We start from the raw sequence: 25,730 nt of genomic DNA, 5'->3' as shown, positions 1-25,730 counted from the left end.
GTTCCCAAGGGTCTCCTGCCTTTGCAGGAGGTTCTTGGGGACCGGCTTCCTGGGGTGTAGGGGAGAGGAGCTGGGGTTCCGGAAGGAGCGGGGAGGTCTGTGCCATGGGCCATGTTAGCAGGTGGGCGTGTGCCAGCACAGTGGTGTGTTTTTTTTTTAAACTTTGGATTAACTAACTCCATTTGTTAATCTTGAGGTTTTTTTTTTAAGTCCAGATATTTCTGGCTTCACTCACCCATGTCTCCACCTGACAGCCAGGGGCCAGAGGCATTAGAGGCCTGGTGTCCCATAGACATTTAAACTTCCGATGCCCATTCAAGGCCAACCCACTTAGCTGGGAAAACTAAGGGATTAGACCCTGTGCAGAGTATACGGCCCACCACGGTCTCACAGAGCAGACTTTTCTACACAGCCACTCTTTTTTCCTTTTTAATAATTTTTATTTATTTACGGCTGTGTTGGGTCTTTGCTGCTTCAAGGGCTTTTCTCTGGTTGCGGTGAGTGGGGGCTGCTCTTCATTGCGGTGCATGGGCTTCTCCTCACGGCTTCTCTTGTTACAGAGCAGAGCCTCTAGGCCCTTGGGCTTCCGCCGCTGAAGCACACGGGCTCAGTAGTGGCAGTTCCCAGGCTCTAGAATACAGGCTGAGTAGTAGTTGCGGCACACGGGCTTAGTTGCTCCGAGGCACGTGGCATCTTCCTGGACCAGGGATCAATCCCAAGTCTCGTGCACTGGCAGGCAGATTCTTTACCACTGAGTCACCAGGGAAGCCCCACAGCCACTCTAGAAAGCTAAAAGTCTGTTCTCGAATCTGTAAAACGTCAGTGATGATTATCTCCCCTCCCAGGCCTGTGTCTGGAATAAAGTAGTATCTGCCCCAGTACTCACTCAGTCATGATCCTTTTAAATCTGTACATAAGACAGGCCTTGCCTGGAAGACATAGCTTGAAGCACAGCTCCATTGCTGAACTTCAAACAGAATTGCTCCAAGCTTTACCTCCCACCAGATTGCACTCGTATAGTGTGTGTTTGTGTGTGTGTGTGTGTGTGTATGTGTTGAGGGCTGACCTAAAGGGATCTTTCCTCTTTGTTTTTTATTTTTTTTAAACTTTTTATTTTGTATTGGGATATAGTTTTTGGGAATACAATTTATATTGGGATATTGTATTGGGAATACAATTTATATTGTATTGATTAACAATGTTTTGATAGTTTCAGGTGAACAGTGAAGGGACTCGGCCATACATGCACATGTATCCCTTCTCCCCCAAACTCCCCTCCCATCCAGGCTGCCACATAACATGAGCAAAGTTCCGTGTGCTATACAGTAGGTTCTTGTTGGTTATCTATTTTAAATATAGCAGTGTGTACATGTCTATCCCAAACTCACTAACTATCCCTTCCCTCTATCCCTACCCCTTGGCAGCCCTAAGTTCATTCTCTACGTCTGAGTCTGTTTCTGTTTTGTAAATAAGTTCATTTTTATCATTTTCTTTTTAGATTCTGCCTGTAAGGGATATCATGCAATATCTCTCCTTCTCTGTCTGAATGACTCACTTCACTCGCTGTGAGAATCTCTAGGTCTGTGTATGTTGCTGCAAATGACATTATTTCGTTCTTTTTAATAGCTGTGTAATATCCCATTGTATGTATGCGCCACGTCTTCTTGTCCTCTGTCAGTGGACATGCAGGTTGCTTCAGTGCCATGGCTGTTGCAAACAGTGCTCCGGTGAACTCTGAGGTACATGTATCCTTTCAGGGCATGTATGCCCAGGAGTGGTATTGCAGAGTTATACGGTAGCTCTTATTTTTAGTTTTTTAGGAGACCACCATATTATTATCCATAGTGTCTGTACCAATTCACAGGGAGTTTTTCAGAGTGTTTGCCCTGGGCATTAGATTACAGCTCCAAGTCAGGAGTAAATTATTCTTCCCTGAGCCTCAGTCTATCCAGCTGTCAAACAGGTTTGTTCAGTCATTCAATAAATATTTACTGAGCCCAGCCCTGTATTGGGCTTGGTCCTAGGAAAGCATTTTAATTCTATAAAATATTCAGGGTTAGTCTGTAAAGTGTCTGCCTGCAATGCAGGAGACCCGGGTTCAATCCCTAGGTCAGGAAGATCCTCTGGAGAAGGAAATGGCAACCCACTCCAGGATTCTTGCCTGGAGAATCCCACGGACAGAGGAGCCTGGCAGGCTGGGATAACAAAGAGTCAGACACGACTGAGTGACTAACACATACACACTCTCAGGAAGCTGTGTTAGATACCCAGGATGTGTATCTGTTTGGGGAGAGGGACAGAAGACTAGTGAACCAGTAGGTGGATGAGTGCCTGATAAAACCAACGAGGTCCTCAGAACAAGAATAGCCGCTGTAGACAAGGGTGGTCAGGGAGGATCCATCAAGGATATGACCCCTGAGCCAAGACCTGAGTTGGCAGCAGTGATGAGAGCAGGTTAAGGAGTAGGTGTGCAGAGATGGGGGTGGGAGCATCACAGACAGGGAGCAGCAGGTTCAGAGGCCCTAATGTGAGCACACACTTGCAGTGTTTGCAGAACAACAGCATGACTGGAACGGAAGGAGCAAGGGGGACGTGCAGGAGCTGAGCGTGGAGAAGAGGCAGTGCCTGTTGCAGGCCAAAGTAGGCAACGTTATAGAATGGGGAGCCTTGGCAGAACTTTAGAAAAGGGAGGCAGTAATCTAGTTTGTACTTTTAAGTAACTCCTCGGGTCACTATCGGAGAGTGGTTCTGAGTGAATTGGGCCACTGACAAAGCAGGGCGGCAGGAGGGTAGGAAGTGGAAGCCTGGACCGGGCTGATGGGATGGAGAGAAACCTGGCTCTGTGACATGTGCTTTTGTGGGGGAGGCCGGGGAAGAGGGGGTAGGACTCCCCAGGCTCCTGGAGTGTGTAGCTGAGTGCAGGGGGTCCCCTCTCCAGGAAAACAAGGCCGATGTGAAGGAGGGAGGCGCAGGTTCATCTGGACACTCTGGACTTGGGATGGCCTTGGCGCCTGACACAGGGCTGCCTCGTGTGCCAGGCCTTGGAGATAGGAGGCGATAACGTGCTTCCAGCTGCAGTCATGTCTGCGTGCTGTGGAATCCTCCAACTGCAGGCCCATATAGAGGGACTGTGAGGGATTCTCTGGGCAAGAAGGTTGCACTGTTCCCATTGTCTGGGCAGCCCCAGGAAACCAAGGACCCTGTCCGAGAGGCGGCACCCCTCTCTTGGGCCCCCTGGCTCCCCTTCACCAGCTGAATTACCACTTCGCCAAGCCAGGCCCTGCTCAAATCTGTCTGCCCACGCCTTGAGCTCTTCTGCCCTGCTCCTCTGCTCAGAGTACCCCTCCACCTAAAAACCCTGCCTTTCCTTCCCTTCAGTGACTCTGGTCAGTCCTGCCAGACCCAGTCAACCTTAATGTCTTCCAGCCATCCCTCAGAAGGTGATCAGTCTCTCCTTCATCCAGAAACCATGGTGACTGGAGTTGCAGGGGCCACCCCAGGATTACAAGGCATCTCCATATCTGCCAGCTTTTTGGATCCCACTCAGAGCACTTGGGGTGTCACACCCCACTTTCTGGGCAAAGCAGTTGACGTGCTCAAGGCTGTTGCCTCCATGTGACCCTCATCGAGTTGGTGCAGTAGCCGGGGCATGGGGGAGCGGTCAGACTTCAGGCAGCCTGGGTTCAAGCCCTGGCCCCAGTACCACCTGGCTAGAAGGTGAGCTCCACCAAGCCTCCCCACTTCTCTGAGCCCCACCTGGAAAATGGGGCAACGACAGACCTACCTCGCATAGCTGTTCTGAGGATTCGTTTGGCCAAAGTCCAATCCATGCTCATTATTCACAGTGCTTACACACATAATGTCTCACAGACACTGAATTAGCGATCCTGAACTATTGTTCCAATGGGAAATGCAGAGTCCTTGCATGTCCACCAGCTGCCAACAGAAAACACCAAGGCTTCAGTTCAGTTGCTCAGTCGTGTCCGACTCTTTGCGACCCCACGAATCGCAGCACGCCAGGCCTCCCTGTCCATCACCAACTCCCAGAGTTCACTCAGACTCATGTCCATCGAGTCAGTGATGCCATCCAGCCATCTCAACTTCTGTCGTCCCCTTCTCCTCCTGCCCCCGATCCCTCCCAGCATCAGAGTCTTTTCAACTCTTCGCATGAGGTGGCCAAAGTACTGGAGTTTCAGCTTTAGCATCATTCCTTCCAAAGAAATCCCAGGGCTGATCTCCAGATCAGCTGGACTGATCTGGATCTGGCTGGATGGACTGGCTGGATCTCTTTGCAGTCCAAGGGACTCTCAAGAGTCTTCTCCAACACCACAGTTCAAAAGCATCAATTCTCCAACTCTCACATCCATACATGACCACTGGAAAAACCATAGCCTTGACTAGACGGACCTTTGTTGGCAGAGTAATGTCTCTGCTTTTCAATATGCTATCTAGGTTGGTCATAACTTTTCTTCCAAGGAGTAAGCGTCTTTTAATTTCATGGCTGCAGTCACCATCTGCGGTGATTTTGGAGCCCAGAAAAATAAAGTCTGCTGCTGCTGCTAAGTCGCTTCAGTCGTGTCCGACTCTGTGCAACCCCATAGATGGCAGACCACCAGGCTCCCCCATCCCTGGGATTCTCCAAGCAAGAACACTGGAGTGGGTTGCCATTTCCTTCTCCAGTGCATGAAAGTGAAAAGTGAAAGTGAAGTCATGTCTGACTCTTAGCGACCCCATGGATTGCAGCCCACCAGGCTCCTCCGTCCATGGGATATTCCAGGCAAGAGTACTGGAGTGGGGTGCGACTGTGTTAAAGACACCTATTTAGTATATTGTTGATGTGTCAACGTGGAATTCGGCCAGTAACACTAACTCATGCCTGAACGAAGCTTGTCTGACACAGATGGTTTCTCCATAAGGCACATCACAGCCTTCCTGCACTTAACAGCACTGGACAGCACTTCGGCACTATACTTCAGGCCGTTTCAAACTGAGAAATCACCACCAGCAACAAAAAACACACAAAAATGTGGAAGTGCAGCATCAAGGAGACCAGGAAAAGGAGGCTTGTTTACAGTATGAGCTGAAACAGAAGGACAGTGTCGCCCTGTTCAGTGTCAGCTGGGAACCTGCGTGTGGGGGCGATTCGATCTGTCAGGCTCTGCCAGTGGCCACAAAAGCCCCACGAGTGTTGATTTAAAGGTTACAGATGAGTCTTAGCGTGTAGGCAAACTTGCGTTACAGACTTGTTAATAATGAGGGCTGGGTGTAGATGGAGCACTCGCTCAGTGAGGTCTGCGGTTAGTGTTGGAACCAACACCAACAGGAGTGTGTCCTGAGCGCGTCCCCTCTGGACAGGGCTGGGACTCCCTGAGCTTTGTGGCTTTATCTTCCCCAGAGTGTCACCTTGGTAACCTCTTGGCTCCTGTGGACTTAGGGGTGGGAGGCCAGTGTAGGTTCTGGAGGCCTTGAGGCCGCCTCCCGCCCCCCTCCCCCACAACTGAAGGGTTTGTTCCAATTCCACTGGGTGGGTGGTGGCACCACTGAAAAGTTTCAAAGCAGGGGTGTGATTGGATTCCTTAAGTGGCCCATTGATCAGCATCAAAGAGGGATTCGAAAGGTAAGGAGGAGGCTGGAGGGCCAGGGAGCAGCAGTGTGGGGCGTCTGCGGGCACTGGCTCTCGATCAAGAGAGAAGGGAAGGATGGGGAGGCAGTTAGGAAGCACCTGGCTGTGTGCACTCGGTCTCCAGGAAGATGTTGGGGGGAGAAGTGCCACCAGTCCCTCTTGCTGGTGTTTGAAATTAAAGTTTGATGATGTTCTTCTAAGGAGCAGTGAGGGAGGTGGTTCCAGCCTGGCACAGGGAGGGAAGAGCAGGGAGCATGCGGGCCGTCAACAGGAAAGTGGATCTCAGAGGCCAGTCTGTTCCTGGGATTTTCTCCCAGCATCCTGTGCTTTGGGGAGGGAGACAGGGAAGAAAGAGGAATTGGAGGCCGAGTGGGTGGGGAGCCTTGACTTCTGTTTTTACCATAGCAAGTGAGCCGCCCAGTTTAGCTGCGTGTTGACCCGTTGCATGAGACAAAGAGGGATCTTACAGGTTCTCAGTCAGCCCTTCCTCCAACAAGTCCTCCCTGGAGCCTGGCAGAGCCAGCAAGGGAGTTTAGAGGTCTGGATTTGAGGTCAGCTCCGTTTGCACAGGGTCTCGGGTGGGTCCACTGGCTCTTCTGCAGAGCCTGTGGCCGTGGCTCCCACATTGTTGAGGCTGCTTCCTGCTCGGCTCCTGGGCACCAGCAGACCTGAGGGCCAGGCTGGGCCTCCAAAGCACTTGCAGGGGGGCTAGCATCCTGAGGTTGCTAGGGAACCACAGCCACTCCTCTGAGCACCTGAACTCTGATTGGCCATCTTCTGTATCTTGACATTAAAAAAAACAAACAACGTGCAGAAGCAAATTTATTCCAAGCTGAGAGTTTGCTGGGTAAAACCTTGGTGCAGAAGGCAGTAATGAGACAAAGGGGGCCCCTTCTCAGAAGAAGCAAGGGCTTGTGCACAGTGGGGTGGGGAGACTGGGCTGGATGTCTGGGGTCGGGGGCAGGTGGCCTCGCACAGCCGGCTTCTGTCTGATCCTGGGCATGAGGGACCGGCCGGGCCGAGGAGAGGGCAGGGAGGCACGCGGCCCCCAGGGCTCAGCAGTGCAGTGCGCAGACAGTGCTAGGGCTCAGCAGACACTTCTCTCAGAATCTTTAAAAACACACACAAGAACCAGCTGGAGGAGCTAGTCATCCTGGAGCGATCCCCACGCTTCCCAGGGCAGGTCTGAAAGCTTTCCAGAGTGAATGGACACAGAGTTGGCCCCACTCACCATGCCGGTGTCAAGTGTGGCGCACAGAACGTCTCCACACAGGGCAGGGAGGGCCGCAGTCACATCCTGGCCGGTGCCAACATCTTGGGGCTCGGGGCATTTGCTTCCTCTAAAGTTCGTTAGCAAATGATGGTTGTGCACCCTCTGGACTGGGGCCCGGCTGCCCACATGCATGGGATACACACTCAGTCGGAGACTTGGCCATGGGCCTGAGTGCTCCAGAGGAGAGGGTCAGACTGCCTGGGCCAGAAAGGGCTGGGGGTGGAGGGCTGGGCCGGAGGGCAGGAAACATGGAGGATGTGCAGAGGGGTTTTGCCTGAGATGATGCATGTGCAAGAGGGCTTCGGTGCATGAAGAGTGTGGCATGTTTGGGAAAGGGTGGGAGGGCTCTCTCAAGCTCGAAGGGGCATGCTGAGGGTGTGGGAGGGTGGGAGGTGAGGCTGTCCGCATGGGAAAGCGGGACCAAGAAGAATGGGCTCCAGAGTTGGGATGGGACTAGAACCTCAGGTTCTAAAGTGCCAGAAGCCTTCACTATGGCTAAATCCTGATTTTCAGCACCCGAGGGCTTTTTTGTAGTGGTGAGGTTCTTTTTCTTATTCAGCAAATACTTATTGAGAGCTTTCTGTGCTTGAGACGTCACCATGGGCCTGGGATACGACCTGCTGTGCCAAGACAGACAGAGTCCCCCATCCACGTCAGGCCTGTAACCACTGGCGAGTAAATGCTGAGATGAGCGATGACAAATGTGGCAGGTACTCTGATGGAGATCCTGAGAGACGCGAGATTAGGGAGCAGTCAGGGGAGGCCTCAGGGAGGAAGTGACCCCTGAAACGTGAGGAGCTGAGAGAAGCCTTCCAGGCAGAAGGGACAGCATGTGTAAAAGCCCCGAGGTGGGAGGAAGTGCAGGAGTTGAGAACACAGGCTGGCTGCATCTGGATGCTGGAAGGGGCTGCGGAGGTGTTGGCCTGTATTTCTTGGCATTTCATGCCTGTGAAATGAGGGCTGTTCCTTAGAGTCAGGCCCCATCCTCCTGCCCTGGGTGGGGGGGGGGGGTACAGTGCTCACAATGAGTGCCGCCTCCCACCCACAGAGGCCCCAAGGCTCCAAACCCACTCCATTAGTCATACCACTTGTCTGACTGTCACCTGTGCCCCTGGAGACGTAGAGAATCCAAGGTAAGTTCACTTTTCTTTTACCACACCTGGCTATCTGGCCTGGCCTCCCTAGTTCACTTTCTCTCTCTCTCTAATGAGTGAGTACATCAGCAGGACTCCGGCCTACACACCCTGACAGAGACTGGAGGGTCAGCCCTCTGTACAGGCCCTCGACTGTGGACGGTCCCATAGTGTCCTGGGTGGGGCGCGTCCCCGCACAGATTGACTCCTTCAGGCCAGTGTCAGCCGACAGCACAGGTGGGGGACAAGGACCTCGCCTGTGATCACAGGGCCTCAGCTAGGCTTAGAGCCCAATTCTGGGTCCTCACGCTCACTGCCACCCCCTTTAGGGAGATGTTCTTAGGGACGTGTCCCCCTTTAAGCATTTTGAGCAGATTGAGGTTTCCTCCTGATCTGGGGAAGAAAACTCCACTGAAGCTTCCTTGGAACTTTCAGGCCAACCAAACAAATGAATCATGAAATCCCTGGTGAGTCCGGGCTCTGCTGGTCGTGGGCTTCAACAGGCTGCTCTCTGTGTCAGCTCTTGAGGGAGACTGCCCCGGGCCTGGTCTGAGAACCAGTCCAGTCTCCCACCAGGGGCTGGGGAGTGGTAAACTTTTGGCTCACCCCTAGGCCTGTCTCCCTCAGAACGAGAAAGCAGTCAGAGCTGCGCTGGCCCTGGGCTGTCTGACCTCAGTGATGTAGCAGGTGTGTGTGTCTGAGGGGCTCCCCAAGCAGGGCTGGGGAATTCTGAACAGAGAAGGGACTGAAAGCTCCCGGAGCAGAGTCACCTGGGGCGGGCACGAGACGTGGCTCCTGGCTCCGGGGCTTTCCTGGGGTGGCCTCTGTTGTTGTTGAGGCACTCGGCTGTCGCTCTGCTGAGGAGGGCCCCTGGCTTTCCTAGTCCCCAGTATGGGCCTGGCCTAGTACACGTGTCTGTCAGGTGAACAGGCGGACTGTCTAAATTGCATTTTTTATTTTTGTTGTTTGGTCACTCAGTCGTGTCTAACTCTTTATGTCCACATGGACTGCAGCACACCAGGCTTCCCTGTCCTTCACAATCTCCTGGAGTTTGCTCAAACTCACGTCCATCGAGTCGGTGATGCCATCCAGCCATCTCATCCTCTGTCGTCCCCTTCTCCTCCTGCCCCCAATCCCTCCCAGCATCAGGGTCTTTTCCAGTGAGTCGGCTTTTTCTTTTTAGGCAGTGGTAATTTGCATACACTGGCAGGAAATAATACAGAAGGATCCTGGTACCCGTTACCCGGTTTCCTTCAGTGATCAAATCTTGCAGACCTGTAGTCTGCTGTCATAGCCGGAATACTGACACAGATATAGCCCGGCGGTCTTACTCAAATTCCGCCGTCTTCACTTGTATCACCTGTGGTGCATTTAATCCACTGCTTTCATCACAAGTGCAGGTGCCTGTGTCCACCGGCACGGCCAAGATACACAGCTCCCACCAGTGAGCACGTGCTGGGGTCTTCCCTGTCACCCTTTTATAACCAAGTCGCTCCAGCCTCTTCATCACTTTCTCCCCCTAGTCTCCGCACATCTGTTCCCATCTCTGTAATTAGGTCATTTCAGTAATGTTTTATAAATAGAATTACGTGCTCTGTAACTTTTGAGATAGCTTTTTCACGAGGCATGATTCACTTGAGATTCACCCAAGTGGTCGCTTACATCGGTGGTTCCTTTCTCTCGGTTGCTGAGTGGTCTCCCATGGTCTGGGTGCACCACAGCTGCTCACCCATTGAAGGACTTCCGGGTTGTTTCCAGTTTAGGCCTATATCACATACAGTTGCCTTGAACATACATGGCTAAGTTTTTTGTGAACGTGTTATCATTTCTGTGGGCTAGATGCCCAAGAGTGTGGTTATTGGGTTGTATGATATCTGCATGTTTGATTTTAAAAGAAACTGCCAGATCGTTTTCCAGGTGGTTGTATCATTTTACACTCCCACCAGCCATGTGCGAGTGATTCCATTTTCCCACATCCTCAGCAGCATTTGGTGGTGTCACCGTTTCTCATTTTGGCCATTCTGGTGTTTGCACAGTGATGTCTCATGGGGCAGATGAATGGGTTCTCCTGTGCCTTGTCCACGGCCCTGGTGGCTCTGAGCCTTGTTTCGAGGGTTCCCACTGGGCCGTCACCATCACCTTGATTGGCAGCCCCTTGAAGGCCAGGCTTAAAGCCCCTCCTCTGGCTCCTGCTCCCTGTGGGCCTCACCTTGGTAGAGGCTGTTTCCGTCCTCACTGGGGAACGGACAGTTGGAGTTAAGATGCCAAGAAAAGCCACTGGATGTGACCCCACCCCTCAGAGGAAGTAGCTTCTGCTAGTTGACCAGCGTCTCCTGTTTCAGACCGAAAGTGGAGCCAGCCCTGGGCCAGGACCGGAACGGGACTCTGAGACCCTACTTCCCACCCAGGGCAGGTCTTAGTTCCCTGAGTCTTGCTGGAAATAGAGAGCCTGACTGGGTGCGATGGAGTCTTGGGGGAGGCAGACTGGTGTGTGGGGTTTTCACATAATGAGGTGGGGGTGGTAGGGTGGGAATGGCACCCTGTGGGGAAGGATAACTGAGCCCTGAAGGATGCGCTGGTCTTTGACCAGACAGGGAGGGGGCCTCCGGCAGCGGAGCAGCGGGGGGAGGGAAGGTAGAGTAGGAAGGAAAGACCGAGAAGGGGAGTGGCAGGTCTCTGCACTTGAGGACAGGCGAGGTTAACCATTCTTGAACTGTCCTGACCACACCTCTGCTGTCACCATGTTTGCCCCAGCTGGATAATCCCTTTGTGTGGGACTAAGAGGCGGAGGGTGTTGTTGTTCCCTGTGGGCATCCCCCACTAGACTTGACCTTGGCTCAGCATGAGGATGGGCAGGGCTCAGGTCTGTCTGTCTTGGTCATGGCTGTGTCTGACCCCCATTCTCCTCCAGAAATCCTCACCGAGGCCAGAGCTAGGGTCGGGTCAGGTGGGGCCTCAGCCCTGAAAGGGACTCCAGAGGGCTGGCGGCTTCACCCCTCCCCTGCCTTCCTCTCACCCATCTGCAGGTTCATCATGCCTAGTGGCGTATAAGAAGACCCCGCCACCGGTCCCTCCACGCACCACGTCAAAGCCGTTCATCTCTGTCACAGTCCAGAGCAGCACCGAGTCTGCCCAGGACACCTACCTGGACAGCCAGGACCACAAGAGCGAAGTGACGAGCCAGTCTGGCCTGAGCAACTCCTCGGACAGCCTGGACAGCAGTACCCGCCCACCCAGCGTGACACGGGGCGGTGTTACCCCAGCCCCCGAGGCCCCCGAGCCACCCCCAAAACATGCAGCTCTGAAGAGCGAACAAGGGACGCTGACCAGCTCTGAATCCCACCCCGAGGCCATCCCCAAAAGGAAACTGTCATCTATAGGAATACAAGTAGGGGCCCCTTTCGCACTCTGTCCTCGGCCTGCACCGCGCACTTGCCTGCGTGTAATTACATCTGGCGGAGGCCCACTAGGTCTCCTGGGTCACGGTGGTTTGTCTGTTTTGGGGGGTCGGCCCCAAGTGGCCAAACCAAATTCCACCCATAAGCCATGCCTTCCTCGAGGTCGCCCGAACGTGGTGCGGGCCGTGCAGCTGTGGGCACGTGTCCCCGCTCCAGCGATGGGTTGTCCCGGTGAATGTAGTTACACTCAGCCAGCCATCTCCTGTCCACTGTTTGCCTGTCCTTTGTCTGTCTGTTCACTCCACCCTTTGCCCTGCCAGCCGACATGTGGGAGACAGGACTGGCCCGACAGTTCTCTGATCCAAGGTCAGCTCAGGTGCGGAGGCTGCAGCCCTGCCTGGTGGTGGGAGCAGCGTGGAGCATAGACGCCAAGGGCCGGGGGGACCAGGACCCAGGGCCCTGGAGCCTTGGGGGTTGCTCCAGGGGGACTTTGCCCAGAGCCTTCTCGGGCCTTGGGGACAGGTAGGTTGCTCAAGGTGCCAGGCCCACAACAGATTGAGAAGTGGGACGTCGGTCCTGACGCCTCCCTCCGCAAGAAACGATCCAGGCAGATAATTCCCTGGGACCGAGGGGCCAAAGCCAGGAGACGCCTCGGGAAGCCGGGCTCACAGCGCACTCGTGACCGCAGAGCACAGCAGGGCCGGGTGCGCTAGCTTCCCCCGCACTGCTGCGCGGTAGCATGATCTCATAGCAGTACTTGTGCTGTGAGCTGAGCAGGGGAAACCTGGGCCCCGCCTGGCGACTTTCAAGAGCTGTGCTACGTCCTTAATTAAGTAAAGCACGCTCCGGGCGGGGGTGGGGCGTGGGGAGGGCAGCTACAGTGGGCTGAGAGCTTGGGGATGGCAGAGCCCCTCCTAACCCAAATGGCGATCAAGGACATCCAGGTGGCTTGCATGGTGGCTTAGATCAGACAGGCTGTCCGTTTCCCTGGCCACCCCTGGCCAAGTGCACGACAAAGCACCAGAATTACAGAAGGAACATGGGACTCTAAGGAGGGCTGAATGGACCAGAGATGGCTCACTGGCCAGTTGCTTGCACTTGCTTCTTGGGGAGGCAGGGTTTAGGCAGCTCTGGGCTACAGTTTCGCCACGGACACAAGAAAGTTGGCCAGGAGACTTGTTTTCTGGTCTCCTTCGTAAGAAGTTCAGCCCCTGGCTTGCACGTCACTCTGGAGGGATTCTGAGGGGTACAGAAAACAGCCTAGTCTTGGTTGGGCAGCCCCACCCTCTCTTTGGCCAAGCCAGACGCTCTCATCTTTACAGAAGACCCGAGGGAGAGTTAGACTCACCCTGATTCTTTCACTCAGAGGCTCACACAGGGCTGCGAACTCTGGCTCTCGGGCCCATCTAGGCTTCTCCCTGTCGGATCACCCCACCCCCATCCAAGCTCTCCAAGCAGTTCCTGGGAGCCAGTGATGCCACGTCCCCTGAGCTGGCTATAGCTGAAGGAGACATGCAGTTACACCCTCCATGGTGGGGAGGTGCCAGGCACTCAGCCCCGTCCCAGGAAGCCTCTAGCCTCTGTGAAGCCAAGAGACCAGAGCTTCCAATTTCCAGTGACAGTCCCAACAACCCTCGTCCCATCCCTTAGTTCCTCAAATTGCTCAAACGTGGGTTCTCCCTCATTCATGAGGGGTGATGGGGGGGCTGGCCTGGCTACTCTGTGGCCACATACCTCTGTCCCAGGAATGAAAGGTAGGCCCAGAGCATCCCTGGTATAGAGAGAGAGTGCTGGCCTTGCGCGTGGCCCTGGCCCTACTGCCCCCCCGGCCCACTTGGTGCTGAAGGTAACCTTAGCTGAGTGTGATCAAGGCCCAGGGATGGCGTCCTGTATGGCCCAGGGACTGGGCCGGCTGTGGCCTTGGTGACAGCTTTCAAATCCAGAACTGCTGCCCAAGGTTTGCCCCTCGTGTGGCGCCCCCAGCCTGCCCTTCAGCTGCAGGGTTGGGGGAGTGACCTCTGCCTCGAGACAGCCTGGCTTCAACTACACCAGATAACGGCTGTGGCTTTGTGTGTGTGTGTTTTCTTTCTCTTTCGTTGTCCTTTTTTTTTTTTTTCTTCTCTCTGATGCGTGTAAAGGAGAGGACTAGAAGGAACGGTTCCCACCTCTCGGAGGACAACGGACCCAAAGCGATCGATGTGATGGCACCCTCCTCAGAGTAGGGAAAGGCGGTCCTCTCCACCCCATCCCACCTCCCGCCCGCCTGCCCGCCCGCCTCCGCGCGAATGAGCAGTGCCCGGCTTCACCTGGTCCGGCCTCGGGCCCACGTGCAGTGTCCGCATGCCTCGTGTGCGTCTGTCCGCTCGTCCGTTTGCGTCGTCCCACTAATGTGAATTTCAGCAGCAAGTGTGGTGTTTGTTTTTTTATTTTTGTCTTTGTCCCCGTGCCGTGGCTGTCGTTGTCCTTCAATAAGGTTGACTGCATTCAGCCAGTGCCAAACGAGGAGCCCAGTCCCGCTACCAAATTCCAGTCCATCGGGGTTCAGGTAGAGGACGACTGGCGGTAAGTGGCACCGAGGTGGTGGCTGCCTCTCCCCTCTCCTCTCCCTCCCTCTGCTCTCACCTCTCCCGCGCCTCCTCCTCCTGCTCTCCCTAACCCACTTCTCCTTGCTGGATTTCTAAGAACCAAGCTGGGTTGGGGGTGCGGGCAGTGGTCCAGGCGTGGGAGGCTGGGCGGGCGGGGCGGCCGGGTGTGCTGATGAGCAAGGGTGAGCGCTTGCTCCGTGAGAGGAATCAGCCACGGGGACTGAGGCCGGGCGGAGTCACGGCCCAGCACCCCCAATGTTGGTGGGCTTCCTGGCCCCGCTGCAGTAAACAGGCAACCTTATGACCTTGTCCGTGTGTGCGTGTGCGGGCAGGGCGGGGGCTGAGCTGAGAATGAGACGGGGCTGTGGGACCCGCTTCAGGCGCATGGTGAGCAGACGATGCATCCGTTTCTCTGTCTCCCGTGTGTCCGGGTCGGGGTGGCCTCTGGTCTCTGACCCTCTTGGTGACTCACCCTTTCCTGTCCCCACTCCTCCTCCACGCCGTTCCCTCCCTGCCCCCCACAGAAGCAGTGCCCCCTCTCACAGCATGTCCTCCCGACGGGACACCGACTCGGATACCCAGGATGCCAATGACTCAAGCTGTAAGTCCTCTGAGAAGAGCCTCCCAGACTGCACCCCGCACCCCAACTCCATCAGCATCGATGCCGGCCCCCGGCAGGCCCCCAAGATTGCCCAGATCAAGCGCAACCTCTCCTATGGAGACAACAGCGACCCTGCCTTGGAGGCGTCCTCGCTGCCCCCGCCCGACCCCTGGCTGGAGACCTCCTCCAGCTCCCCGGCAGAGCCCGCGCAGCCCGGGGCCTGCCGCCGGGACGGCTACTGGTTCCTGAAGCTGCTCCAGGCAGAAACGGAACGGCTGGAGGGCTGGTGCTGCCAGATGGACAAGGAGACCAAAGAGAACAACCTCTCTGAAGAAGGTGGGTACTGCGAGGCCGGCTGGCTGGGGCAGACTGTGGGGGTGCCAGCCCTAAGTCTCCAGGGTTCGGCACGGGGAGTCTCTTTAAGTTCTCTTCTTAGGCTCAGTTGTGAGCCCACCTCTTATTTTCATTCTTGCTTTTCTTCCTTCTATCCACCTACATAACCAGCCTTTTTCCAGAAAGAATTTACGTCAGCAGCTGCTAGTTGCATAGGCTGTGGGGTCAGCCGTCCCCGGGGTTAAATCCCAGCTCTTTCCTTACTAGGGAAGTGACCTGGGCAGGTTTCTCTGAGCCTGTTTCCTTACCTGTAATGTGGAGATAGTCCTACCGTCTGATGTAGTAGTACTTGTTCAAGGTCTGATGAAGTACCAAGCACAGAAACTTGGCACTATAATTACACCTTCAGCAGTTCCTTATTGAGCACCTACTGTGTGCCAAGCATCAAGGATCTAACTGTGGGCTCAGCAGGGTGTGAGGAACTGTGAATGGGTGAGACAGAAATCATCTACTTCCCCACTTAGGTTTCTGTTTATACCATACCTGTTCCCAAAAATTCCCCTGAGAAATTAGTTCAAGAAAGATCTAGGAATATGTAGGGAGCCTGGAGTCACAGGTGGTTGATACAGGGGAGGGAAGCTCTGGCCTCCAGTTTGCTCCCCTCCACAGACCAGGCAGGAGGGACAGGTCCTTAGATTGTCCGGAAGGGACGAAGCATCCCACTAACCCCTGGTGGGCAGGGCCTGAGGAAGACACCCCTTGATGCTGCAGAGTCCCTGTTTCTACTGTCTCTAGGCCAGTTCCCAGCTTTGATGTCACAGCAGGGAACTGTTGTGAGGTATATACCTAATGACTTCTTACAATACTAGTATTTACAAAATCAGAGCAGCGGCATGGATCCTGAACTGCTTCTAATAGAAACCATCCAGCCCTCTGGCCTTCTTCCTCAGCCTTCCCCACCTTCAGCTCTCAACTGCTCTGTCTTCTGGTATCTACCTTCAATATTTCTTTCATTTTTTTTTAAATGGGAATACCTTTCATTTCCTCTTAAGTTAGTCATCATCATGTATTGAAATCGGCTATAATAGTTCATATTTAGCTCTGTCACCTCCACTTCCTGTGCCCCACCCTCCATATATTACATCAGTTTGGGGTTAAAAAAACCACCAGTATTTCTGTTTACTGTGAGCATGTAAGTGATGTTCACTGCAGAGCCTTGTAGTATGATTTCATTGTCTGATACGTCTTGTTTTTCCTAAAAAGAATGGTTGCCTCCTCTTCTGTATACTTTGTTTTCTAAGCTCTTATTTGTAATTTTTTTCACATGCCCCACAAGATCTGCCAGCCCACCATCGACATTGTTTCCCAGGTGTGCAGACGTATCAGATCATCTCATGATCTCCTGTTTTCTCCCAGCGCCCTCTGTCCCCGGCTGTGGTCTGGCCAAGTTGCTATCTAGGCCTGCTACCTAGCTGCTGTCCGGAGACTTCCCTTTTCATCACCTGAGACTGCCCGTAGCTACTTTCCTGCTTTTTGGATCATGTGGTCTTCTGCTTTCCTGGGTTTAGTCCTTCACTTTACTGGAACACACCTTCAGTTGGAGATAAATTTTTGGAAACCACCATGTCTTTTTTCGGACCTCATATAGTTTGGCTGAGTGTAAAGTTGAAAATAATAAATACCCATTATTTTTATATAAATGTAGATATATATATATAATATTAAATAAAATTGAAAATAATTTTCCCTTAGAACCTTAAAGAGGCTGTATTATACTTAGCTTCCATTACTTGTGCTTAAAAAAAAAAAAATAAAGTGTGGATTTCCCTGGTGGTTCAGATGGTAAAGAATCTAACTGCAATGCAGAAGATGTGGGTTCAGCCCCAGGGTCGGGAAGATCCCCTGGAGAAGGAAATGGCAACCCCCTCCAGTTTTCTTTCCTGGATAATTCCATGGACAGAGGAGCCTGGAGGGCTACAGTCCATGGGATCACAAAACAGCTGGACACGACTGAGTAACTAAGACTTTCACTTTCACTTGTGCCTAAAAGTTTGAGGCCGATCCAGTTCTCAGTCCTTGGAAGCTGTTAAGTCTTCACTTCACCTCTTGTGAAGGTTCTAGATGCTGTGTCCTGGAATGGGTCTTTGCACCAGTGGTTAATAGGCCACTTGTATGTGGAGACTCAGACCTTTTGTTTCTGAGAAATAGTCTTACATTAATTTTTAAAAAATAATTCCCTCACTTGTTTTGTTTTGTCTCTCTGAAACTGCTGTCACTCAGATGTTGGGTTTGCTGAGTTGATCCTGTCTCAGATCTTTTTTGTCTCTTTTTATTGTCTGTCTTTCTGGAAGGCTTTTTCTTTTTTTTTCCATGCTATAACAACTTTGAGATATAATTCACATGCCATAAAATTGACCCTTTTACAGTGTTACCATTAGTACAGTTAGTACACTCATAATGATGTGCAACCATCACTGCTGTCTGAATTCAGAACATCTTCATCACTCCAAAAGGAAACCCCATGACTATAAGCAGTCACCCTTCATCACCTCCGCCCCACTGTCTCTTAGCAACCACTAATTCTGTCTCTGCGGATTTGCCTATTCTGGACATTTACGCAAATTGAGTCATACAGTATGATCATGACAGGTCTTTTGTGTCTCACTTTTGCCTTTTTTTGCCACGTTTTGCAGGTTCATTCATGGTGTAGCATGTATCAGGTTTTCATTCCTTACCATGGAATAATACTCCATTTTATGGATATACTACATTTTATTTAAACATTTGTCTGTTGATGGACATTTGAATTGTTTCCACTTTTAGGCTAGTGTGAATAATGCTGCTGTGCACATTTGTGTACAAGTTTGTGTATATAACCAGAAGTGTAATTGCTGGGTCATATGGTTATTTCGTGTTTAACTTTTGGAGGAACCTGCTGAACTTCCATAATGACTGCTCCATTTATAACATTCCCACTAGCAGCACACCAGGGTTCTAATTTCCCCACCTCCTCACTTGAACTCCTGTAATTACTGCCCTTATGATTATAGCCATCACAGGGGGAAAGCAGTGCCTTGTTGTGACTTGGATTTGTGTTTCCATGGTGGCTAATAAAGTGTATAGCATTTTTGCATATGCTACTTGTGTATCTTTTACTGGAGAAATCTATTGAGATTTGGAGGTTTTCCTGACTTCACTGTGTCCATCAAATGTTTATTAGAGCCATCCGTATAACAGCACTTTGTTACTCTGTTCCTTTTTAGTAACAGTTTTTCCTTGTTAAGTGGATAGAGTATCTTCTATCTTTCTAAGACCTACATATATATTTATTTAAGTTTTCACGTGTCTCTGTGTTCTCTCTGTTTCCTTTAGATGCTTCTTTCTATGTATCTTTTTCAGTTGGAATCTTTCTTGGAATGTCAAGTAATCTTTGGTTGTTTATTTATATTAAAAGTGAGCAACTAAAAAAAAAACAAACAAACAAAAAAAGTGAGCAACTAACCCAGGAGCAGGAAGGGATGGAGTATAAGATTGCTGACTTTATTGTTAGCCTAGTAGTTCCTCTTGTTTTTTAATTTTATGATTTGATTTAAAATAGAACTTCAGAATTTCCTGGCAGTCCAGTGATTAGGACTCAGCACTTTCTCTGCTGTGTCCCAGGTTCAGTCCCTGATTGGGGAACTAAGAATCCCTCAGGCCATGTGGCATGGCCAAAAAATAAAATAAAACTTAATTTTAGAGTTAGCAAAAGCAAATTATATAAAAACAGCAAAAGTCATGGTAATATACTGGTGTGTTGGTAATATACAGTAATAGCATCAAAGATGAAAAAATAATTATTTAACCATCAGGATAAAAACTCTCTAATAGCAGGATAAAACTCATAACAGCAGATAAAACTATTATGAATAATGCCGCTGTGAACATTCATGTACAAGATTTTGTTTGACTACCTTCGTTCAAGTCTTTTGAGTATATAGCTGGGCGTGGAAGTGCTGGATCATGTGGTAATTCTTTAAATTTTTTTCATTTTGTTACTATGAAATATATGTAACACCTGCCATTTTAACCACTTTTAAGTGTAATGCAATGGCATTACTTATATTCACAATATTGTATATCACCCAACATCTATTTCCAAAACTTTTATATCACCTCAAATTGAGATTCTGTGCCTATTAAGCAATAGTTCCCCATTCCCCTCTGCACAGCCCCTGGTAACCTCTAATCTGCCTTCTGTCTCTATGAACTTCCCTATTCTAGATCGTTCATGTAAGTAGAATGATAGTGCTTGTCCTTTTGTGTCTGGCATGTTTTCAAGGTTCATCCACGTTGTAGCATATCGGAACTTCCTTCCTTTTTATAGCTGAATAGTATATTCTCCTGTATTTGAATATTGATACCACATTTGTTTGGTCCATTCACCTGTTGGTAGACATTTGGGTTTTTTCACCTTTTAGCTACTATGAATAATGCTGCAGTGAACACTGGATATAAGAATCTGTTTCATTCCAATTTTCAGTTCTTTTGAGTTTAAACCCAGAAGTGGAATTGCTGGGTCACATGGTAATTCTGTGTCTGGCTTTTTGCTGCTACTGCTGCTGCTAAGTCGCTTCAGTCGAGTCTGACTCTGTGCGACCCCATAGATGGCAGCCCACCAGGCTCCCTTGTCCCTGGGATTCTCCAGGCAAGAACACTGGAGTGGGTTGCCATTGCCTTCTCCAATGCATGAAAGTGAAAAGTGAAAGTGAAGTCTCTCAGTCGTGTCCAACTCCTAGCGACCCCATGGACTTCAGCCTACCAGGCTCCTCTGTCCATGGGATATTCCAGGCAAGAGTACTGGAGTGGGGTGCCATCTCCTTCTCCGTAGCTTTTTGAGGAATCGCCAAACTGTTTTCCACAGCAGTTGCACCACTTTACATTCCCACCAGCAATGCATAAGGGTTCCAGTTTCACTATATTTTTGCTAACACTTGTTATTCCATCTTTTAAAAAAAAATTATAACCATCCTAGTAGGTATAAAGTAGTATCTTGTCATTTTGATTTGCATTTCCCTAATGACTGATAGAATTGATCCTTTTGAACTGTGGTGTTGGAGAAGACTCCTGAGAGTCCCTTGGACTGCAAGGAGATCAGCCCTGGGTGTTCTTTGGAGGGAATGATGCTAAAGCTGAAACTCCAGTACTTTGGCCACCTCATTCGAAGACTTGACTCAATGGAAAAGACTCTGATGCTGGGAGGGATTGGGGGCAGGAGGAAAAGGGGACGACAGAGGATGAGATGGCTGGATGGCATCACCGACTTGATGGACGTGGGTTTGAGTGAAATCCGGGAGTTGGTGATGGACAGGGAGGCCTGGCGTGCTGCGATTCATGGGGTTGCAAACAGTCGAACACAACTGAGCGACTGAACTGAACTGAATGACTGATACTAAGCATCTTTTCGTGTTCTTATTGGTCATTTGTATATCTTTGGAGAAATATCTAATTCAAATAATCTCTTTAATGGGGCTGTTTGTCTTTTTGTGGTTGAATTTAGGAGATCTTTACATATTCTGGATAATAGGCCCTTGTCAGATATATGATTTATAAATATTTTCTTCCATTTTGTAGGTTGTCTTTTCATTTTCTTCATAGTGTCCTTTGATGTGCAAAAGTTTTTAATTCTGATAAAATCCAATTTATCTATTTTTCTTTTATTGCTGTGCTTCTGTTTTTTTTAAAATTATGAATATATATTAATTTAATAAAAATTAAAATTAGGACAGGGACTTCCCTGGTGGTCCAGTGGTTAAGAATCCACCTTCCAATGCAGGGGACTCAAGTCTGATCCCTGGTCTAGGAACTAAGATCCCACATGCCACAGGGCAACTAAGCCCACACCCTGCAATTAGAGAAGCCCACGAGCTGCACTGACAACCCAGCACAACTAAAACAAAACAAAAAAAGTTTTTTTTTAATTGGGACAAAAAACAATGAGGCAGTGAGAGGTAACCAGCAGGTCTGTGGGCAGGGCCTTCTGAGAGGTAGGCTTGCAGACACCTCAGAATACTGGTTTCAAATAACACACAGTAAAAATCATGTCAGGATAACAAAGGAAGCCAGGTACTTAATATATAGTTACTAAAATAGTAAATAAGCCTGTGATGTGATAATATATGTACTTCTTTGTTAAGGCATGAAATAAACAGTCTTGCAGTCTGTCTGCTGAATTTTAAAGTAATGACGACAGCATTATTTCGAGATAACTGTAACCGCTGTAATGCGACGCGAAATTCTCTTTGATTTCTGTTGGTGACAGTGTGGCAGGGACTGCTGACCCTGAACCGAAGTATCTGTTGCCTATCTGAGTTTAAGGGCGTCCTGGTCCTTTCCTTAGAAGATCTTGAAACGTCAGTGTCTTTTCCCTGTACCCCTTCAGAATCTTCTTCAGAAAAGAATCCTCTAGTTTCTCCCGGGGGCCTGTGTCTGGTTGCTGGCATCCTAGATGCTAGGCAGCAGGAGGGCGCTCACAGACTATCATTCATTCCACGCCGTCCTCCACCGACCCTGCCTGGTAGCCTAGGGTTGGAGCACCTAGAGCAGCACTTTTAGTCAAAATATAATGTGAACCATGAACTTTAAATGTTCTAGGAACTGCATTTAGAAAGAAAAAAGAAATAGGTGAAGTTAATTTTAATACATTTATCTTATTCAGGATGTCCAAGTAGTAGTGTTTCAACGTGTGTTCAACACAGAAAATTATTGAGGCGTTACATTACTTTCATACTAAATAAAGTCCAAAATAAATAAAGTCCAGTGCATACTTTATTGTCCATCTCAATCCAGACAAACCACATTTCAGCTGCTCACTTGCTTCATACGACCGGGAGCTGTCTATTAGACGGCACAGATGAGAATAAGACTGGGGTTGAGGGGACTTCCCTGGTGGTCCAGCGGCTAAGACTCCACGGTCCCAATGCAGGGGCCCCCGGTTCGATCCCTGGTCAGGGACCTAGATCCCACATGCCACAACTAAAAGATCCTGCATGCCACAACTAAATATCCCACATACTGCAACCAAGACCCGGTGCAGCCAAATACAGTCAGTAAAAAAAAAAAAAGCCTAAGGCGGAGGTGCAAAGGTACCTTAGTGACAAAGTGTTGGTGGAGTAGGTTAAACTTTCTGGCACTATTCTTAATTCTTTCTGGATTGAGAAAAGGCTTCCCTGCTAAGGGTTATTATCTCATGCCAAACAGTATTACCTTCCTGTAGTATTATGAGCACGTGCTCTTTCAACATGATGACATTTCTCAGTAAGCAGTCCCAGCCCTTGCTATTGAACCCGAACTCTGCATGGAGCCCTTTTCCCAGCCCTGCATCTGTGGCTATAACTTAAGGACAGAATTGGCCACATTGCTCTGTCCCTTAGATTCAGGATAAGTATTCTGACTGCTCAGGTGAATCAGTAACACACAGGTGGCTGCCTTTCTCAAATAGGTTTTGTGTTATACCACCATTCATCTCCAGAACATTTTCATCTTCCCCAGGCGACACTCTGTACCTATCAAACACCAACTCCCCATTCCCCCTCCCCCACCCCTGGGCCACCACCATTCTTTCTGTCTCTGTGAATTTGACTACTCTGCTAAGTCACGTCAGTCATGTCCAACTCTGTGTGACCCCATAGACGGCAGCCCACCAGGCTCCTCCGTCCCTGGGATTCTCCAGGCAAGAACACTGGAATGGGTTGCCATTTCCTTCTCCAGTGCATGAAAGTGAAAAGTGAAAGTGAAGTCGCTCAGCCGTGTCCGATTCTTCATGACCCCATGGACTGCAGCCCACCAGGCTCCTCCGTCCATGGGATTTCCCAGGCAAGAGTACTGGAGTGGGGTGCCATTGACTACTCTAGGCACCTCATATAAATGGAATCATACGGTGTTTGTCCTTTTGTGACTGGCTTAGCATAATGTCCTCAAGATTCATTGACGTTACAGCTTCTATCAGAATTTCCTTCCTTTTTAAGGCTGAATAATATTCTCTTGTGGGGAAAGACCCACGTTTGCTTACCCGTTCGTCTGTCAGTGGCTACACAGATTGCTTCCATCTTTTGTCTGTTGCCAGTAACGACACTTCTATCTCTTAGGACCATAATTCTTCCTTGACGACCATGCTTTCTGATTAAATTTTGTGTGTCCACGCAAGGCCCTTGCCTAACTTATGGCCACAGGTTTTTTGTGTTTAATATTTATTTGCTGCATCGGGTCTTAGTTGCGGCACGCAGGATCTTTTTAGTTGCAGCACTCAAGTGTCTCTCTAGTTGTATCACGCAGGCTGTAGAGCACCCGGGCTCAGTAGTTGCTGTGCGCGGGCCAGGGATTGAACCTGCATCTCCTGCATTGGAAGGCGGACTTTTAACCACTCGACCACCAGCGAAGTCCATGGCCACAAGTTTGTTTTTTGTTCTTTTTTTTCTTATGGCCACAAATTTTAATGTCACTGTTCTTAGATCTCTGGAAGAGGGTTACCAAGGAGGTGCCTGAAGGAGACCGTGGTACCTGCATATCATGCAGAAACCTGGCGGAGATCCTCCAGGCATTGCAGCTGGAGGGAACAACAGGGACAAAGGCAGGGAAGGGCAGATTCCAGGAACCACGACTGAAAGTAAAGGATGGGAAGCGGGGGATGGGGGGATCACAAGAGTAGGAAGCTGACTGAGAGGGGCCTCAAATATCAGATCAAAGTATTGAGCATTACCCTCCAGGCAGGGTGGGGAGCAGCTGAAGATCTGAAGTAACAGTGAGATGGTCAGATTTTCTTATTAGAAAGCTCACCCTTGATTGCTGTGTTGAATAGGCTTTGGAAACAGGGAGACCTGGGGTGGAGGAGGAAGGAATGGATAAACAAATGTTTCTGAATGTTCTGAATGAACCAGCCAGAGGGGCCCTGGGTTGGAGTCAAGTGGAGAGCTCCAGTTTCCCTGGTCTGGGCCACGGGTGACTGGAGAGGTCATCAACTTGAAAGAGGGAGATGGAGGCAGGACGTGCCTGGTTGGTTAAGGGGGAGCCCTTGGATAAGCAAGATCAAGTTGTGCGCATGTCTTTCTTGCTGTTGAAGGAGGTGCAGATGAAAGGAACACTTAAATATAGCCTGTGGAAACTCCTGTGGCCTGGGGGGGTTGATGAGACTAGTTCCAGAGAAGCAGCCTTGGGCGCTGGGCGGCTTACCACGAGCCAGCTCTCAACATTCACCGTCCTGTTTACTCGCTTCTACCCATTGAGGTCTATTCAGTCGCTCAGTCGTGTCCGACTCTGCGACCCCGTGAATCGCAGCATGCCAGGCCTCCCTGTCCATCACCAACTCCTGGAGTTCACCCAAACTCACCCCAGTGAGGTCAGACCTATTAAAATCCTGTCTTGAAGAAACAAACACATGGAAGCGAAGTGCTCCACGGCTTAACAGCTGTGTGACCTTCGGCACATCTGCGCCTACTTCTCCCCATGTTCAGTGGGGATCATGAGCCCCACTCTTAGCCTACGGCGGGGGTAAGATGGGACCCTGTGTATGAAGAGTGCTTGGCCTGAGGGCCCAGTGGTGAATGATACCAGCTGTGCCTGCTGCAGCGACCGCCACCATCACCCTAACTTGTAGATGGAGGCAGCCCAAGCCAGGAACTGAAAAGGAGGCCCAGTGCTGGGAGGCTAGAGGTGAACAGGGGTGGAAACAGGGCCAGCAGCCCGAGGGAGGGGGCCTGCCATCCTGTCTCCTAGGTGCCCTCGAGAAAGGGAGCTATGAGAGAGACCTTGGGTGAGTCACCTCACTTCTCCAGGCCTCCACTTCCTCACATGTGACTTGGGTGGGCCAGTATCAACCCCACCGGGCTGTGTATTAATGCAAGATTAGAAACACGAAGCCCTTGGCAAGAACCCAAAAGATGCTACCAAAAGATGGTAGCATCAACATCTTTTTTTATGGATATAATTTTATTATTTATTTATTTTTGGCCATGCTGAGTCTTCGTTGCTGCACGGGCTTTTCTCTGATTACAGTGAGCAGGGGCTACTCTTCATTGCAGTGCGAGGACTTCTTATCCAGTGACTTTTGTTGTAGCTCCTGGGCTCTAGAGTGCAGGCTCAGCAGCTGTGATGCACAGGCTTAGTTGCTTGGTGGGATGTGAGATCTTCCCAGACCAGGGATAGAACTCATGTCTCCTACGCTGGCAGGCAGTTCTTTACCACTGGGCCACCAGAGAAGTCCTGTATGAGTTTTAGGATTGATTTTTCTGTAGCTGCAAAAAAAATTACTGGAATTTTGATAGGAATTGTATTGAGTCTGAAGATTGCTTTGGGTAGTATTGACATTTGAGCAATATTAAGTCTTCTAATTCATGAATAAGGAGTGTGTTTCCATTTATCATTAATTTCTTTCAACAGGGTTTTATAGTTTTCATTGTACTAGTTTATCACCTCCTTAGTTAATTCCTAAATATGTTGTTCTGTTTGATGGTATCATAAATGGAATCATTTTTATAATTTCCTTTTCAGGTATTTATCATTAGTATATAGAAATGTAACTGATTTATTTTTGGCCACACAACATGGCTTGCAGGATCTTAGTTCCCTGACCAGGGATTGAACCCAGACCCTCAGCAGTGAAAGTGCAGAGTGCTAACCACTGGACCACCAGGGAATTTCTGAAATGCAACTTATCTTTGTGTATTGACTTTGTATCCTAATCCTACTTGCTTTGCTAAATTCATTTATTAGTTCTCTCAGATTTTTTTGGTGGAATCTTTAGGTTTTCT

At 50.2% G+C, this 25,730-nt stretch overlaps 1 protein-coding gene across 22 annotated transcripts in view; it reads left to right on the top strand.

Moving 5' to 3' along the window:
• The window catches only part of DLGAP4 (DLG associated protein 4), a 143,233-nt gene that overhangs the window by 97,828 nt on the left and 19,675 nt on the right, over positions 1-25,730 (top strand). For 7 of the 22 annotated variants that reach the window (XM_086331955.1, XM_086331954.1, XM_086331958.1 and 4 more), the window contains 3 exons: positions 11,056-11,417; positions 13,901-13,989; positions 14,537-14,949. In XM_086331955.1, coding sequence (XP_086188081.1) covers positions 11,056-11,417; positions 13,901-13,989; positions 14,537-14,949 — 864 coding nt within the window. Of the gene's footprint in view, positions 1-1,503; positions 1,580-5,409; positions 5,618-7,492; positions 7,607-7,944; positions 8,030-10,371; positions 10,517-11,055; positions 11,418-13,565; positions 13,646-13,900; positions 13,990-14,536; positions 14,950-16,282; positions 16,762-25,730 lie in introns of those variants that run through there. The other 15 variants (XM_086331965.1, XM_086331964.1, XM_086331968.1 and 12 more) reach the window with 12 other exon arrangements.

This window comes from Bos grunniens, chromosome 13, assembly GCF_055505025.1.
Source record: "Bos grunniens cultivar Pamir isolate PY7600 chromosome 13, Bosgru_T2T1.0, whole genome shotgun sequence".
In the NCBI taxonomy this organism is placed as follows: domain Eukaryota; kingdom Metazoa; phylum Chordata; class Mammalia; order Artiodactyla; family Bovidae; genus Bos; species Bos grunniens.
The sequence above is the reverse complement of the archived record's forward strand: the minus strand, read 5'-3'. Positions and strand labels throughout refer to the sequence as shown.